A 15701-nucleotide genomic window follows, 5' to 3' on the forward strand; every position below is an offset into this window, starting at 1 on the left:
TAGCTGAGGAGCTGATTTCAGGGCTTGGCCACTGGGGACAGCCTGACCCCAGTGAGCAAAGCTTTCCCCCGTAAATAGCCATATGCTTTATGTGTGGGGCACGGGGGAAGAGAGGCAGCAGTCTTCTGTCAGAGCCTTGAGGGCCCCAGAGGGGATGGTGTGGGGGGCCATGCAAAAATGGATCTTTTCGGGGCTCCTGGATGGCTCAGTCGGTTAAGCATCTGACTTCAGCTCAGGTCATGATCTCACAGCTTGTGAGTTCGAGTCCTGCATCATCAGGCTCTGTGCTGACAGCTCAGACTGGAGCCTGCTTTGGATGCTGTGTCTCCTTCTCTCTCTGCCCCTCCCCCCGTCTCTCTCAAAAATAAATAAACATTTAAAAAAAGAAAAAAAAAGGAAATGGATCTTTCCCCCCACTGGTTTTATGCTCACACGGGAAGGGCAGGTACACCCAGCACAGGGGGCGAAAGGACATTTGTTTAGTGCGGTGGTTTCCCGTGGCTGCCATAACAAGGTGCCACAAGCACGCTGGCTCCAAACAACAGAAGTGTATTCCCTCCCGGTTCTGGAGGCCAGAGGTCCAAAGCCACGGTGTTGCAAGACTACACTACCTCCGGATTCTCCAGGGGAGACTCTGTTCTTTGACTCCACCAGCGTCTGGTGGCTGCTGGCATTTCTTGGCTTATGGTGCGTTACTTCAGCCTCTGCCTCTGGGGTCACCCCGCCTCCTCTTCTCCCTGTGACTTCTCTTTTTCTGTGTCTTATCAGGACACATTGGATTTAGGGCCCACTGGGTAATCCAGGATGATCTCCTCTAAACATCCTTAAATTAACTACATTTGCAAAGACCCTTTTTCCAAATTACGTCCCATTCACAGGTTCTAGGAACTTGGATGTGGACCTATCTTTTTGGGCACAACCACTGAACCCACTACACCCAGGTACAGGTTCTATACCCAATGCCCTTAGTCCCTTCAAGAAGGTCAGAGACGACGCTACAAGGCAAACAAACCGAATTGATAAGCTAGGTTGCTAGATAAAGTTTTCCAGAAGAGAGGGGGAGTTGAATACCTTGTTTCGTAGACTTTTCAATTTATTTCTCTAGGTGAGACAAAAGCATTCATCTGAGTGAGCCTGTGTAGGAACAATGTCTTATATTGGGGGAATCAGTGACACAGTGAGAGCTAGAGGTTTGGGACGGAGGTCCTTCACCTCCAATTTTTTTTTTTAAGTTTATTTATTTATTTTGAGAGAGACAGTGAGCAGGGGAGGGGCAGAGAGAGGCAGAAAGAGTGAGAATCCCAAGCAGGCTCAGCACCATCAGCGCAGAGAATCATGTGGGGCTGGAGCTCACGAATCACAAGATCATGACCTGAGCCTAAATCAAGAGTAGGACTCTTGATGCTTAACTGACTGAGCCACCCAGGCGCCCCTCCTTCACCTACTATTGCGTGGCCTTGGGTAATTCAGCCACTCCAACGTTTGGCTTTCTCACCTAAAAAAAGAGGGCAATAGCAATACCCACATCTGAGGGTTGTTGCAATGCATGTAGAGACTCTAGCATGTTCTAGGACGTGATGGTTGCCAAATAAACAGCAACTCCTATTGCTGTTGTATATTGCTTTGTTGTTGTTGTTCTTTTAAGATTTTATTTTCAAGTAATCTCTACACATGACGTGGGATTCCAACCCACAACCCCGAGACCAAGAGTTGCGTGCTCCACCAACGGGACCAGCCAGGTATCCCTACTGCTTTGTATTTAGAAAACACTTCCACGTGCACTATGGATTTGTTCCAGGTGCAAACAAGACTGTGGACCGTGTTATTATTTCTATTTTTGCAGGCGAGCAAACAGACAAGTAATGTGCTATTACATGAACTTCGAGCCAGACACTCCAGCATTAGACTCCGTGTTCCTTCTACCCCATGGTTCTCTCCCCTTCCGGGTGGCTCAGTTGGCAGCCTGCTGAGGGCAAGCTCATCCATCGCTGTGGAGTATACAGGAGCGTGGGGGAGAGGACCGAACAACGGGGAGGTGGGAAGACACCAAAGAAGTTCCTGATGTTGCCACAACCATCTTTGAAGTTGTGTTGCTCTGTGTTTGGGTGTCTGACCACCATCTGACGCCATGGCCATTGAACTCTAATCCCGTTGGAGATCTGTGAATGAAGAGTATGCCTCAGACCCCAAAGAGTTGTTTCCTTTAGCCACAGACCCAAAGAGATATTTTCATTGGCATGCTTTATGAGTTATTAGGATAATTCTTCTCACTGTTAACATCTATGGCAGTGCCTGACTCACAGAAAAGTGCTCCATGAATATTTGTTGAATGGTCAGTTGACGTCGGTATTTTATTTTCATTAAAGCGTTTCTGATCACGCAGAGCGAGTGTTGAGTGAGGAAGCGTTTTAGGGTGACTCACCACAAAGGGTGGAGAAATGAGTGCAGCTGGGTCTGCCTTTGTATACCGCTCATCATGCAAGTGTTGGCTTTGCCTATTGTTCCAGGACACATTTCTGTCACCACGGATTCCTCCAACATGAGTGAAAGATTGGAATGACAGTATCGGAAGGTCTGGGGACATCTGTCTGTCACAAAGGAAGCATGGTAGCTGCCAACCCATTGTTTAGAAGAATCCAGGGAATGGCTCCAGGTCAAGAGTGGATGAGGTCAGTGTCACTTTCCATCTGGGATGGGCTGGATGGGCCATGGGGAGCTGCCTTCCCAGATGGGCTACTCATGGGGTGTGTTAATTTCCTAGGGAGGCTGTAACAAATTACCTCAAACTGGGTGGCTTAAAACAACAGAAATTTATTTTCTCATAGTTCTGGAGACAACAAATCTGAAACCAAGGTGTTGACAGGCATACCTCCCTCTGAAGACTCTAGGGGAACCTTCCAGCTTCTTCGGCTTCCTGTGGTTTCCAAGGGTTCCTTGGCTTGTGGCTACATCACTCCGACCTGCCTGTGTCTTCATATGGCCTTCCCCACCCCCCCACCCCCATGTTTCTCTTCTCTTTTTACAAGAACACTCGTTATGGGATTTAGAGTCCCATTAATCCAGGATGATCTTGTCTTGAGGTCCTTAACTCACTTACATCTGTAAAGACCCTTTTTCCACATAAGCTCACCTTCACAGGGACTGGGGGTAAGGACTTGGACTTCCTCTTTTGCGGGCCTCAGTTCAACCCATTAGAGTTGGGGCTGGCTCCCGTTTCTGAAGGCGATACTGATAAAACAATTGTGGAGGGATTCCCAGTCGATTCCAAGCATACTCCTTATTTCCTACTTAAAAGAGGAAATGTTCAATTTAATTTTGTGCATGTAGAAATTCGTTTTCATTTCAGAGAAGGTGACTATCATGAAATCTTGTGATTTTTGACAACTTCCCCAGAAAGATTTTGGACTCTGGATCACCAGAGGAATTTTCTCAGGAGCCGACTTCACATCTTTAAGTTCCTTTTCTTCTACATATTAGAAAATCCCTTCCAGCATCTAACATATCACCTTATACTTAAAAAAATACACTGACTTTTAAATTCACTCAGTTCTATTTTTATTAGAAATAATTGACTAGCTCCAAACATGTTCTCATGGAAGGTAAATGAGACATTTCTATCATTTTGAAAAGACACAATAAATGTATTTTATCAAAATGTTTTCATATAGAAAAATAAGATCAGGAGGTCATCTGAAAGAGGACAGGTGGATAGGAACGAAAGATCCTTGTGAAGTTATTAGCCATTTAAATCCAATTAATTTAGACCTTCTTCCTGGGAGCATCACACTTATGAGGAAGATGTCAACCAATTCCTAATCAAAGCTGGATAATTAAATATCCAAAGAATTAGTTCATGTTTACTTTTATTTTTCCTAGGGGACAAAATCCTCATCTCTAGAAACACGTAAATTCTTTTATTATGACCCCATTGGTCGCAGCATGATTTGTAATTCAAAAATTTAGAAACATCCTAAATATCCATCTGCAGGAAAAGAGTTAAGTAAATAATGGTCTGGTCATGGTCTAGTGCTCCACACCAGCTACAGAGATATACTGGAGCTCCACGCTCAGTGAGGAAGAATCTCCCAGTAGAGGGCAGGGGGGGTGGGGGGGAGAGCAAGTTACAGAGAAGGATTCGGAGCAGTTAAAAGTTGAAAACATGTACAACAAAGCTACATGTGGGTTATGGGTGCCTACATATACAATAAGAAGAGTGGTAGAGAAATATACATGTTTTCCAATGAAACATATGCAATTCAGGAGAATGGTCCCTCTGGGAAGGATAAGAGGAAGGAACTGATGTCAGGAGAGTACCCAAGGGACAGTATGTGCCGGGGGTAGGGGGGGTTTCTTTCTCAAAAAAAAAGTATGTAGAAAACATGAGAATACATTTGGGTTTGCTAGAACGGAATTTGGGCATGTGGGGCTTTCTTTCCCCCGTATGTTTAAAATATTTCATAATTAAAAAAATAAGTTCCCCGTTTTCCACTGGCTGAAGAAACTGTATCTTCAAAATGCACTACTGTTGAGCTGATAGGGAAACAAGTGATTAAAAAAATTTTTTTCCCAATATTTACTTTTGAGAGACAGAGCTCAAGCAGGGAAGGGGCAGAGAGAGGGACACACAGAACCCGAAGCAGTTCCAGGCTTGGAGCTGTTCGCACAGAGCCCGACATGGGGCTTGAACTCACAGACCGTGAGATCATGACCTGAGCTGAAGTCAGATGCTCAACCAACTGAACCATCCAGGTGCCCCAGGAAACAAGTGATTTTACAAGAAGACTTGTGGGGGCTCCTGGCTGACTTAGTAGGTAGACTGTGCGACTTTTGATCTCCAGGTCACGAGTTGAAGCTCCACGTTGGGCGGAGAAATTACTTAAAAAAACCAGAAATGACACGTGGACCAAATAAAGGAGGTCCAGAGGATGAATAGAGATGCCTGCACCCTGGTTATGCTTCAGGCACATTGTTAATCTGTAATTTTAGGCAACCGTTTGAACCCCAATGTCTTCATCCCTAAAGTGGGGTTAATCTCTCTTGCCTACTTCACAGGGATGTAGTGAGAGTAATTGGGGCTATCATAATTGAAGCAAGAAGTGGTCGTTGGAATAATTGCTGCTAATGACTGAGCAGTTACTGTGTTTTCAAACAGGCAGTAAACATTCATTATTTATTTTAAGGCTGATAACAACTCTATGATGTAGGTATTATTTTCTATGCAGTTGTGTGTGTGTGTGTGTGTGTGTGTGTGTGTGTGTGTGTGTGTGTGTGTGTGTGTAAAAATAGTAAGGCTCAGAGACAGATGGTTTATTCATGCTCTTCCCTCCAGAACCAACCCCTGCCAACAAGGAGTGGGCAATGACGAGGGGTGGGGGTGAAGTTACCTACAGTGGTCGGTGACCCATGTGGCCTGGCACAGGGAGTTCTGACCAACAAAGACGATGGGTAATAGCCAAGCAAAGCAGATTCCCTCAGGCATCAGAAGTCTTAGAAATGCAGTGAATCGGTCCAGTAGTGGCAGAAACCGAAGTTGAGGGAGGCTGTTGCTCTGGCAGGGTGCATGTGCCTCGGGGGCACCACTGGCCCATTTGTGATTTAAGCTGGGAGATCGTGGAAGTTCTAGATCCGCAGAGGCCAGGAAGCAGCATGGCGTTGGCTGGTGATGGTAGGAAGGACGGGAGGGAATTCTAGATGTTCAACACAGAATTCCTGCTCTTTCTCAAACCTGAAATACCCACAGCCTTCCCCAGTGACCTGATAATAACTCCACTTTCTAGTTGCTCAGGGCAAAGTCCTTAGAGTCATTTTGATTCTCTGTCTTTTTGTTTTTTGTTTTCCATATCCCACGCCCAACCCATCAGATAATTCTGTTGACTTTATTCAAAATACAGTCAGAACCAGAGCACCTTATGCCACCTCCACTACAGCCATCTGGTCTGAGCCACCAGCATCTTGAGCCTGGATTATCACACTGGCTTTTTTTTTTTTAAGATTATATTATTAAGTAATCTCCATACCCAACATGAGGCTTGAACCCACAACCCTGAGATCAAGTGTCACATGCTCTACCAGCTGAGCCAGTCAGGTACCTCTACCAGACTGGCTTTTTAATTGACCAGTTCCCAACCAAGAGTGAGAGTGATTTGTTTAAAGTTTTATTTATTTATTTTAAGGGGGTGGGGAGGAACAGGGGGAGAGAGAGAAAGAGAGAGAGAGAGAGAGAGAGAGAGAGAGAGAATCCCAAGCAGGCTCCATGCTGACAGCTTGGAGCCCAATGTAGGGCTCAAACTCATGAACTGCGAGATCATGACCTGAGCTGAAATCAAGGGTCAGACGTTTAACCAACTGAGCCACCCAGGTGCCCCGAGGGTGATTTATTTAAACATGTCAGATGTTTTTTTGAAACGGCGCAGCTCTGCTCAAAGCCTCCCAATGGCTCCCCATTAAGAGCACCCTCAACCTCTCTGGCTTCATCGCCTACTTTTCTCCCCAGAATCCATACTGTTCCAGCCTTCTGAGCTTCCCTGCCTTCCCCAAACACCAGATGGGCAGACGTGCTCCTATCTCAGGCCTCTGATGTTCCCCTGCTGGGAAGGCTTTTCATCCCGATGTCTCTCTGGCTCACTCCTTACCCTCTTCAAGAACCTTTCCAAACCTTGGCGAGGCCTTCCCCACCCCCAATTCCACGCTTCAGTCCTCCACCTTGCACTGCTTCTCCCTTCCCCTGTTTCTCTCCACTGTCTCTACCACCCGCGAAGCTTCTACATACTCTATGACTTATTTGGGGTACAGTCTGTCTCCCATGCTAGACTGTAAGCTCACATGGGCAGGGATTTTTGTCAGTTTCGGTCACTGTGTATCCCCAGGACCTAGAAGAGGACCTGAGAACAAATGTTTGTTGAATGAATGAATGAATGAATGAACAGATTATTCATCCCACAAGAGAATCTCTCTCTTTCCAGAACCCCTAAAGACCTCGTTGACACCAAACATTCCCTTTCCAAGTGGCCCTGTGCCATCCACAGCTCCAGCCTCATCTACGGGGTGGACGTCAGAAACAAAAAGAAGCTTCCACTGGTCCCTTTAGTTGGAACATTCTTATCCCTCCTGAGGTCACACACGGGACGCTCTAAGTGGTGTTAGTTGTCCAAGCACATATTTCAGGTGATGTTTTCAGTAGCTTCCAGAGGGCAGCCGTCATTTCAGAAACAGCTCCCTGTGACTGGCATGTGACTTTTTCCCCCGAAAGATTTGCATCAGTGGGAAGGTAGAGGCGGTAAGAGAGAAGGGAGCAGGAAAGGAAAAAATGGAAGAAATGAGGTCTCAGGACTGCATATGATTCTGGCAGGGAGCCCTTAGACACAGAGGTAGAACACACAGTGCTTTGCCTCAGTGTCTGATAAAATGACCACCGGACAGAGCAGAAATGACGAGGAATCATTTGGGGGAATCCAGGCTGGTCCTCAGCCTGTACGAGGCAGATACGTGTACCTTGGATGCTCCGGACTAAAAACAAAACAAAACAAAACAAAACAACCCACATTCTTCACAGCGGTGGGTCAATCTTCATGCTTTGACTCCAAGATTTTAAATTTATTCTGCAGTGTTTCCCATGAATGGTGGTTACATAATTTATATTTACTGAATTTAAGAACCCAGGATCTATGACACATCCTAACACAATGTTAAGCCTCAGGTAGAGCACAGAGAAGTGTAGTCTTTTCGGCAAGGCAAGCTCTCCAACACACAAGTGCACGACTGAGTGTTCCAAGTATGTGTCCACACCCAGCCGGGTGTCGGGGACCTGCCTCTCCCCCTTTCACTGGACTTTTGATTAGTCGAGAAAGGTTTAATGTCAGAATACACATTATTGCCCATCGAAGCATTTGTCCCAAGCCGCCCATGCCCTGAATACTAAGAAAATGTGCATGAAAATAAAGATGGATACAGCAAGGTGTTCAGTTACTTGTTCTTTCCCGGTTCTTGAAAGGTGGGGCAGGAGGCAGAACTCCGTGTTGGTTTTCAACTGGCTCTTTTTTTTTTTTTTTTTTTTTTTTGTTAGCAGAAATGTCTTTTTTTTTTTTTATATATATGAAATTTATTGTCAAATTGGTTTCCATACAACACCCAGTGCTCATCCCAAAAGCTGCCCTCCTCAATACCCATCACCCACCCTCCCCTCCCTCCCACCCCCATCAACCCTCAGTTTGTTCTCAGTTTTTAACAGTCTCTTATGCTTTGGCTCTCTCCCACTCTAACCTCTTTTTTTTTTTTTTTTCCTTTCCCTCCCCCATGGGTTTCTGTTAAGTTTCTCAGGATCCACATAAGAGTGAAACCATATGGTATCTGTCTTTCTCTGTATGGCTTATTTCACTTAGCATCACACTCTCCAGTTCCATCCACGTTGCTACAAAAGGCCATATTTCATTCTTTCTCATTGCCACGTAGTATTCCATTGTGTATATAAACCACAATTTCTTTATCCATTCATCAGTTGATGGACATTTAGGCTCTTTCCATAATTTGGCTATTGTTGAGAGTGCTGCTATAAACATTGGGGTACAAGTGCCCCTATGCATCAGTACTCCTGTATCCCTTGGATAAATTCCTAGCAGTGCTATTGCTGGGTCATAGGGTAGGTCTATTTTCAACTGGCTCTTTCAGGTTGACCAAAAAAAAAAAAAAAAAAAAAAAAGGTGTGTGTGTCCGTGTGGCAGGGGTTAAAACAAGGCTCTGATCTGGTGTAGTTAACTTAAGCATGCCGGCTCCCAGGTGCCTCTGACGGGAGAATGGATGCCGTCATTTCCTTGAACTTCCAGCACCCCTTGGTGGCTCCCTTAGGGAGCAGTCCTCTTGCGCGGGGAGCGTGTGAGGCAACATAACTGCACACGTGGTATAGCTGAGATCTCTGTTCTCTGTCTCTGAGGCCACGTGGACGTGGCTCGTTCGTTTCCTGTTAGAAAAGGGATGCTTTTCTTCACCATCTCATGGACTTTCTTACAAAGAAACTGTAGCCCAAAGAGGTTAAATGACTCACCTGAGGGATTCCTGTTGTAAACTAGAGAACGGGACTCAAATTCTGGTCCTTTCCACTATGCTTCATCGGTTAGGAAACAGGCACCCAGAATTCCTGATGTCTGCCCCATCCAACGATCCCGATTTAACAAAAACAGAGCGCTGCAAGGAAGGAATGGTACTAAGGGCTCTCGTGCTCCAACTTCCAACCTTTAGGAGCGGGGATAGGTTGGGCAGGGAGAAGGCCCCAGGTGTGGCCCTGGAGTCCACACTGAGCAGTGTAGATGGGCGTGGGAAACAGATCAACTGCCAGAGAGGGACAGAGCGACAGAGGCAGGGCGCCTGGCCACTGCGGTCTCCAGAGCGGGTGGAACATTTGCAGCCGAGGACCACAAAGCAGGGAGATGTCCCAAGGACAGGAATTCCGGAGTGACAGTCTGCCCTGGGGCCCACAGGTGGTGGGAACACCCTCACAGGGCTCCCTGCCTCTTCCTGTGTAGCCAAGCCCCACACACCTGAGGCCGGGTTCCCAGGGACGACTGGCAGGTACAGAGGGTAACTGTTCCCTCACCTGGCTCCCGTCCAGTGCCGTCCAGTGCCGAGAAATCAGGAGCTAGGAAAGACCGTTAACTCTTTGGTGACCAGAGGGCAAAAGAAGTCCCAAGGTGCCACTTGTCTCATCCCATTCCTCACCTTGACCTTAACCTCTCTACTTTGACAGAGCCCTACGTGAAAGGTGTGTTTGTGTTTATTTCCAGTGGATGCATTACCCATGACCACTTAAAATTCACTCCCAATCAAGAAAAGAGGCATATGTTTCCATAACTTATAATCTCATCTGGAGGTGTTCTGAAGTGTGACCCAGACATGATCTTTCCAATCAAAGGCCTGACTCATCATTACACGCAATCATCTGTTTTATTTTAAAACATGTCTATACTGTGTTGAGCACCAACACAGATGTGACCAAGAAACCCACAGCCCTGTCCCAGCAGGCGGCGGGTCCAGTGTGTGACTTGGGGCGGACGGTTATGGTTCACAGTGACAGAAAAAAAGAAAAGGGCAGGAAAGACAAAACGGACTTTGTCCTCAATTCCTGTTCAGGAATCTGAGTGAAAGAAAGAGAGGGATCCTTAAGCTCACAAAGCTCTTCAAAAGCCCCTTCTCTGAATTAGCGGATGTTCAAATATAGACCCTGGGTTGGTGGACCAGCCGGACTTGGTAACAGAAGAGCAAGCTGTTTAATATAACATCCCCACGTTACTGCAAGAAAGAGGGAAATGGGCTGTGCTTTTTTAGTTTACGTTTTCGTACAAGTTGAGAGGATATCAGCCTTACACAACCACAATCGTGACAGACCATCTGGTCAGTATAAAAACTCTGCATTTGGGAAAAAGATGTCACCTGACCTATGGGAAGAAATGGACTGAGCTGGATGGTGCCTACACCAGATGGCAGCTTGGGTTCCTTTACTTTAATGATCTTTTCAACGATGACCCCACGGAAGGGTGTGGTATGTGTCGTGAAGACTGGGAATCTCATTTATTTTTACATCAAGCCCTTACATCCACCTGCTTCCTTAAAATTACTATCGTACAGGATTCTTCTCGTGTCCACATCGGTCCTCTGAGGCAGGAAGTAAAGGTTAGAAAATTGGCAGGTTCTGTTTCTCAGGCCAGAGGAACGCACAGGGTTTCCTTCTGTTTCTTGGTTTCTGGAACACTTGAGCCTCAGGCACCATCGGGCCTCCAGCAGCCTCCTTGGCATCCAGGGCTCAGACTTCCCTATTCCCAATCCGGAGGACTTATGTCATGGAAAGAAAAAAGACTGCCCCAAGAGTCCTCGGCTCCTGGGCCCTCATCTGAGGGAAGAGGAAGCAGCAGGTAGGAGCAAACCTTTGAGTCACCAAGTCATCACTGGAGAAGGCAATAAGCAAGCCTAGAGCTTGCCTGATGACCTTATTGTGAGAAACACAGTCCCTTCTCCAAACCATAGACTTCCTGTTTATAATCTAAAATGGGTGTCTTTAAAATGGCTTACCCGGGCCAGTGAAAGGCAGTCGCTCATTACATGTTATACTAGGTTAGATTTCTACTTGATGATTCACATGAAATTTGAAAACGGGCCAGACTACCTTGGAATGTGTGTGTTTCAACTGATCAGAAATTGCAAAACGCTTTCGCCATTTACGAATATAGCACTTGAACCCAAGGGCTCCATTGGTATGAATGTTTCCAGACTTGTTTGCCTTTTAACAATAACAGAGCATGGTCGGAATGAAGACCTGATTACAGTTTCTGACATCGATTAAATTATATCATCTTAGTTACAAATCAGTTTACACCATTTTGCTCCATTTTCTATGCACTTTGTCTTTTAAATCATCTTGTATGAAATTTATATTTAAAAAATTTTTCAAAAGGCAAATGCCTCGAGGAGCAAGTCGTTTGCATTGTCTTTCCTTGAGTTACTTTGGGTAAGCGGAGGGATCACCATGGATTTGGAGTGGGGTTGCCAAGCATTTCCATGGGTCATCTTCTTCCACGTGCCCCAGGATGGGGAAGTCGGAAACTCTCTTCTAAACATGTTGGCGGAAGGGCACAATTTTTCAGCTCTTTAGGGCCTGTGAAAACAAAGAGAAAGGTGGCTGTCACTTCTTTTACTGGCACCGTGAATAGTAATCCCATGAGTCATGGTCCTATTGTCCTCTTGTCTAAGACTTGCAGTTCTGGAACCTGGACCTCTTCTCCTCTCTCTGCTCATTCCTCCTGTATGCTTGGTCCTCACATGGCCAGGGGCAGACTTCCAGGTATTTCCAAGCACATAAATCTGTGATGCTATTGTTGGCTGTGTCCCTCAGCCCCCAGTTGTAGAACATTTGCCCTCTCTGCCACCCTCCACCCCATTATGTAACATCTCCCTAACAGAAATAAGAAAAAGACTTCCTCTGGTTATGAGTTTGATCTTCCGAGTTCTTATGGAATTTTCAGAGACAGAAAGCACTCCTTCCCCTCCTCAATGGTCAATTCTAGGAGTTCACCACCATGTGTGTGGGTGTGTGCAGGGCAGAAGTGGAGGGAGGAGACCTCACTACCAGAATTCTCATCAGAACGGTGACCTGTCTCTGCACTGAATGCTCTTCTGGAAACCCCCCAACTCCCTCTGATGCCTGGGAGTGGGGAGATTAGGTATCAAGGTGAAACTTGGTTTGGGTTTTCTTTCGAGTTCAGTTAGTTGAAAAATTAGGACAAGAAGCCAAATTTGGTTAGAGCTCAATAGGAGTCAAATAAAAGCCATCTCTGGTTCTAACTCTCCCCCTCTCTCTCCCTCCCTCTCTCTCTCTCTCTCTCTCTCTCTCTTTTTCGAAACTTAGAAGGGCCAAGCAGTTACCTGTTTCTCCCGGGGAAACTTCAGATGTAGCCCTCACAGAGGTAAGGGGCTTCTGAAAAGGACTCTTTGCTTTTAAAGTAAACTCTATGCCCAACGCGGGGCTCAAACTCAAGATGATGAGATCAGCAGTTGCTTGTTCCTCTGGCTGAAGCAGCCAGGCACCACTGAACCTGATTTCTAGAGGTTTCTATTGGCTCAAGGTTGGGGTTCTAGATATGACCACTCTCATTTATCTACCACATGGGTGTAATTTCTTTACTTACGAGTACCTTCCTGACATTTTTCGAGCAACCAAAATGATGATCCCACCAATGAATCCAATGGCTAGTAAGACTCCAACTATAATTCCAACCAGGGTCACTGTCGCCAGGCCATCTGATTGAGGAGGAAAAAAAAAAGCATGAACCCCAGATAAATGATACACCTGTGTCATTTATAAACAATACCACTGTCCCACTAAAGACGGCAAATAATGTTCTAATTTGCTTCTCCTTATCCAGTAGGAGTTGACTTAGAAGAGATGAAACCTTGGGCTACTCTAATCCCATCTTATGAGTGGCAAGATTCCTGGGTCTCAGGATCTATCAAGCATATCACTCATATTGGGTGGCTTCACTGTTTATTATTAGGTAGTGTTTGTCTGCTGCTATTAAATTAGCCCCTACTTTTATTCTTAGTAACAATTAATTATATGACACCATTCTCCAGCGCTGTCATTAAGTGAGTAGACTCATTTGCGGTTTATTTTCAGATTCAGGTAATTTTCTTTTCTCTCTTAAAAGAGGTTTGAAACCTGTTCTCAGAAGGTTCTGTATTGCACTCTTGTTGACTACAATCCAGGAAAGAATGTCATTCATCAAAAGATTAGCTTCAAAGAAACTTTTTTTTTTTAAACTCCCACAAAAATATTTTGATAACAAAATCTAGCTTACCTTTCTCGACTGTTGTCTCTGTGTCTTCACCTATTTTCTCTGGAAAGAAAGAGATGTAATGATACAGAATTATTAGGATTTAATAACTATAATTTAACAACTGGCAAAAGATTAATTTACTCTAAGTGGAAGGCAGCAAGGCACAAGCAAAGAGGATAATTTCTTAAATAAATTGGATCAGAGGATTTTTAGGCAAGCTCTGACATGATCCTATCTTCAAAAGTATTATTATTGAATTTATGAATGCTTCTTCACACCTATGGGCCCATAGCACTTTGGTGTATCTTTTTTCTCACCCACTTTAGAGAGCAGAGTCAAGGAAATTGACCCACAGAAATCTTACATAAATGGTCACAAAGTTTCAGAGGTTTGAATGACACAAGAAGCCAAGGCTGTTGATTCTATGGTCCAATGTCAAGACCGTAGAAAACTCATTCACAGTGATGAGTTTGATTTTGAAAGATTTTGTTTTAGAACAATATACTCTAGTTCTGGAAGATGGGCCCAGACAGTGATTTGTCTTACGTATCAATTCCCTGCTTTTTCTTTAGTAGCAAAACCCACATCTTACAGGGCAGCAATATGCCCGGCTAAGTTTAATGAGGGAATATACCTTGGGGCACCTGGGTGGCTCAGTCAGTTAAGCACCTGACTTTTGGCTTAGGTCATGATCTTGTAGTTCATGAGTTCAAACCCCACGTTGGGCTCTGTACTGACAGCTCAGAGCCTGGAGCCTGCTTCAGAATCTGTGTCTCCCCTTCTTTCTGCCCCTCCCCTGCTCACGCTCTGTCTCTGTCTCTCAAAAATAAGCATTAAATTTTCTTTTTTTTTAATGAGGGAATATACCCTTTGTGTTTAGCCTCTGTTATTTTAGGATTTCTCTCTGTAGCCAAACCTAGTCCCATAGTTACAATGTGAATATTCTCATTAACCTATCACATGGGTTTGAGTTATTAACTTAAAGTAATAAAGCTGTGAGTTTCTTTCAGATAATTTTACACAATGTCTATTTAAAAATATACGCTTTGGGTTTTATTTTTCCCATCACCCTGCTTGCACACTAAGTCCTTAACTCCTCCGGGTGGTGGTGATTTACCTAGTTTGCAGATGGAGAAAAAGTCAAGAGGCTTTGATTTAATGAAACAACAGAGAGAAGTGGATCAATTAGGTGCCTCCCTAGGACTGTGGTTCACAACCTGTAAATACCGCAGATATCCAAGAGCTTTTCTAATCAAAGGGGAAAGCACCATCTGCGAGATGCTTACTTTTCCTAATGCTTGAATTTGAAAGAAGTCTTTGTACCAAGGCTCTCTTCCAAAAAAAAAAAAAAAAAAAAAAAAAAGCACCTTCTCAAGATGGTCCCAGGATAAGAGTGTCTGAACCCAGCTCTGCCAGCTGGCCTGAGCTGAACTCGTAGCTGTGGAGCATTTACATGGAGCTCAAGCTGATGGTGCAATCCCACCTAAAAAGGGGGTGAGACTGTTGGGTCTGAGGCCAGCCCAGAACAAAGGTGTCATGGAATCAGTCCTGAGAGGTCATCTTTGGTTGCCAACTACCAGTAGGAAAAAGTCAACCATTCGCTTATCGTGAACTAAACTGGGAGCTGCTGATTCCAGACTTACAACGCATCCTCAGCCATTGTGACACCATTGGTCAGAAAACATATTACCAAAAATTCATGTGGAAGATTCGTTACCAAATTAAAGCTTATTAGTTCTATACTCCCTGGCTCCCACCCGGTGACGATGGCTGCAGTCATGAGAATGTGTCATACATACATGTGAACGTCATCATACTTGGGTGTTTCGTGGGAAAGACATCTGCTGCCCTAATAAAATCAGCTCTTAAAAACCAAGTGCTTATAATTATATTTTAACTCACATGTGAAAATTTCTGGGATACTGGTGTGTTATGGGGAAATGTGCGGTAAGTCACAGTTTTTGTGACAGGGTGGGGCAAGAGACAGGACAGGAGACTAATCATGAGTATTTTCCAGAGAACTGAGAATTTTGTTTTAAAGGAATAGGAGAGGTATCCTGGTATTATGGGAAGAAGGCTCCATTTTCTGGAGGTAATTAGCTGTCAACTCATTTACACGCAACCGATTCTCCAAAATTTTGAAATGTTTTCCAATGACCATATTGATGATTCTTTCCTTCCATAGCCCTATTTGGTTCTATCTAGTGCTTAAATGGTAAGCATTTTTTGGGGTGCCCTGGGTGGCTCAGTCGGTTGAGTGTCCTACTTCAGCTCAGGTCATGATTTCACAGCTGTGAGTTCAAGCCCCATGTCGGACTCTGTGCTGACAGCTTGGAGCCTGGAGCCTGCTTCAGATTCTGTGTCTCCCTCTCTTTCTGCTCCTCC

At 45.0% G+C, this 15701-nt stretch overlaps 1 protein-coding gene and 1 long non-coding RNA gene across 4 annotated transcripts in view; one reads left to right on the forward strand and one right to left on the reverse strand.

Annotated features, from left to right (window-relative positions):
• LOC109274146 (uncharacterized) overlaps positions 1 to 15701 on the forward strand; it is a 45377-nt gene that overhangs the window by 17000 nt on the left and 12676 nt on the right. Inside the window, exons 2-3 of one of the 2 annotated variants that reach the window (XR_008420870.1) lie at positions 2508 to 2669; positions 12389 to 12446. This is a non-coding gene — a long non-coding RNA (uncharacterized LOC109274146). The remainder of the gene's footprint in view (positions 1 to 2507; positions 2670 to 12388; positions 12447 to 15701) is intronic. The other variant, XR_008420869.1, reaches the window with a different exon arrangement.
• PDPN (podoplanin) overlaps positions 9915 to 15701 on the reverse strand; it is a 28292-nt gene continuing 22505 nt past the window's right edge. The window contains exons 4-6 of one of the 2 annotated variants that reach the window (XM_019461448.2): positions 13338 to 13376; positions 12669 to 12780; positions 9915 to 11638 (exon numbers count right to left, since the gene is read on the reverse strand). In XM_019461448.2, coding sequence (XP_019316993.1) covers positions 11632 to 11638; positions 12669 to 12780; positions 13338 to 13376 — 158 coding nt within the window. In that variant the 3' untranslated portion in view covers positions 9915 to 11631. The remainder of the gene's footprint in view (positions 11639 to 12668; positions 12781 to 13337; positions 13377 to 15701) is intronic. The other variant, XM_019461449.2, reaches the window with a different exon arrangement.

This window comes from Panthera pardus, unplaced genomic scaffold (assembly GCF_024362965.1).
Source record: "Panthera pardus isolate Hobbes unplaced genomic scaffold, ASM2436296v1 HiC_scaffold_11, whole genome shotgun sequence".
Classification (NCBI taxonomy): domain Eukaryota; kingdom Metazoa; phylum Chordata; class Mammalia; order Carnivora; family Felidae; genus Panthera; species Panthera pardus.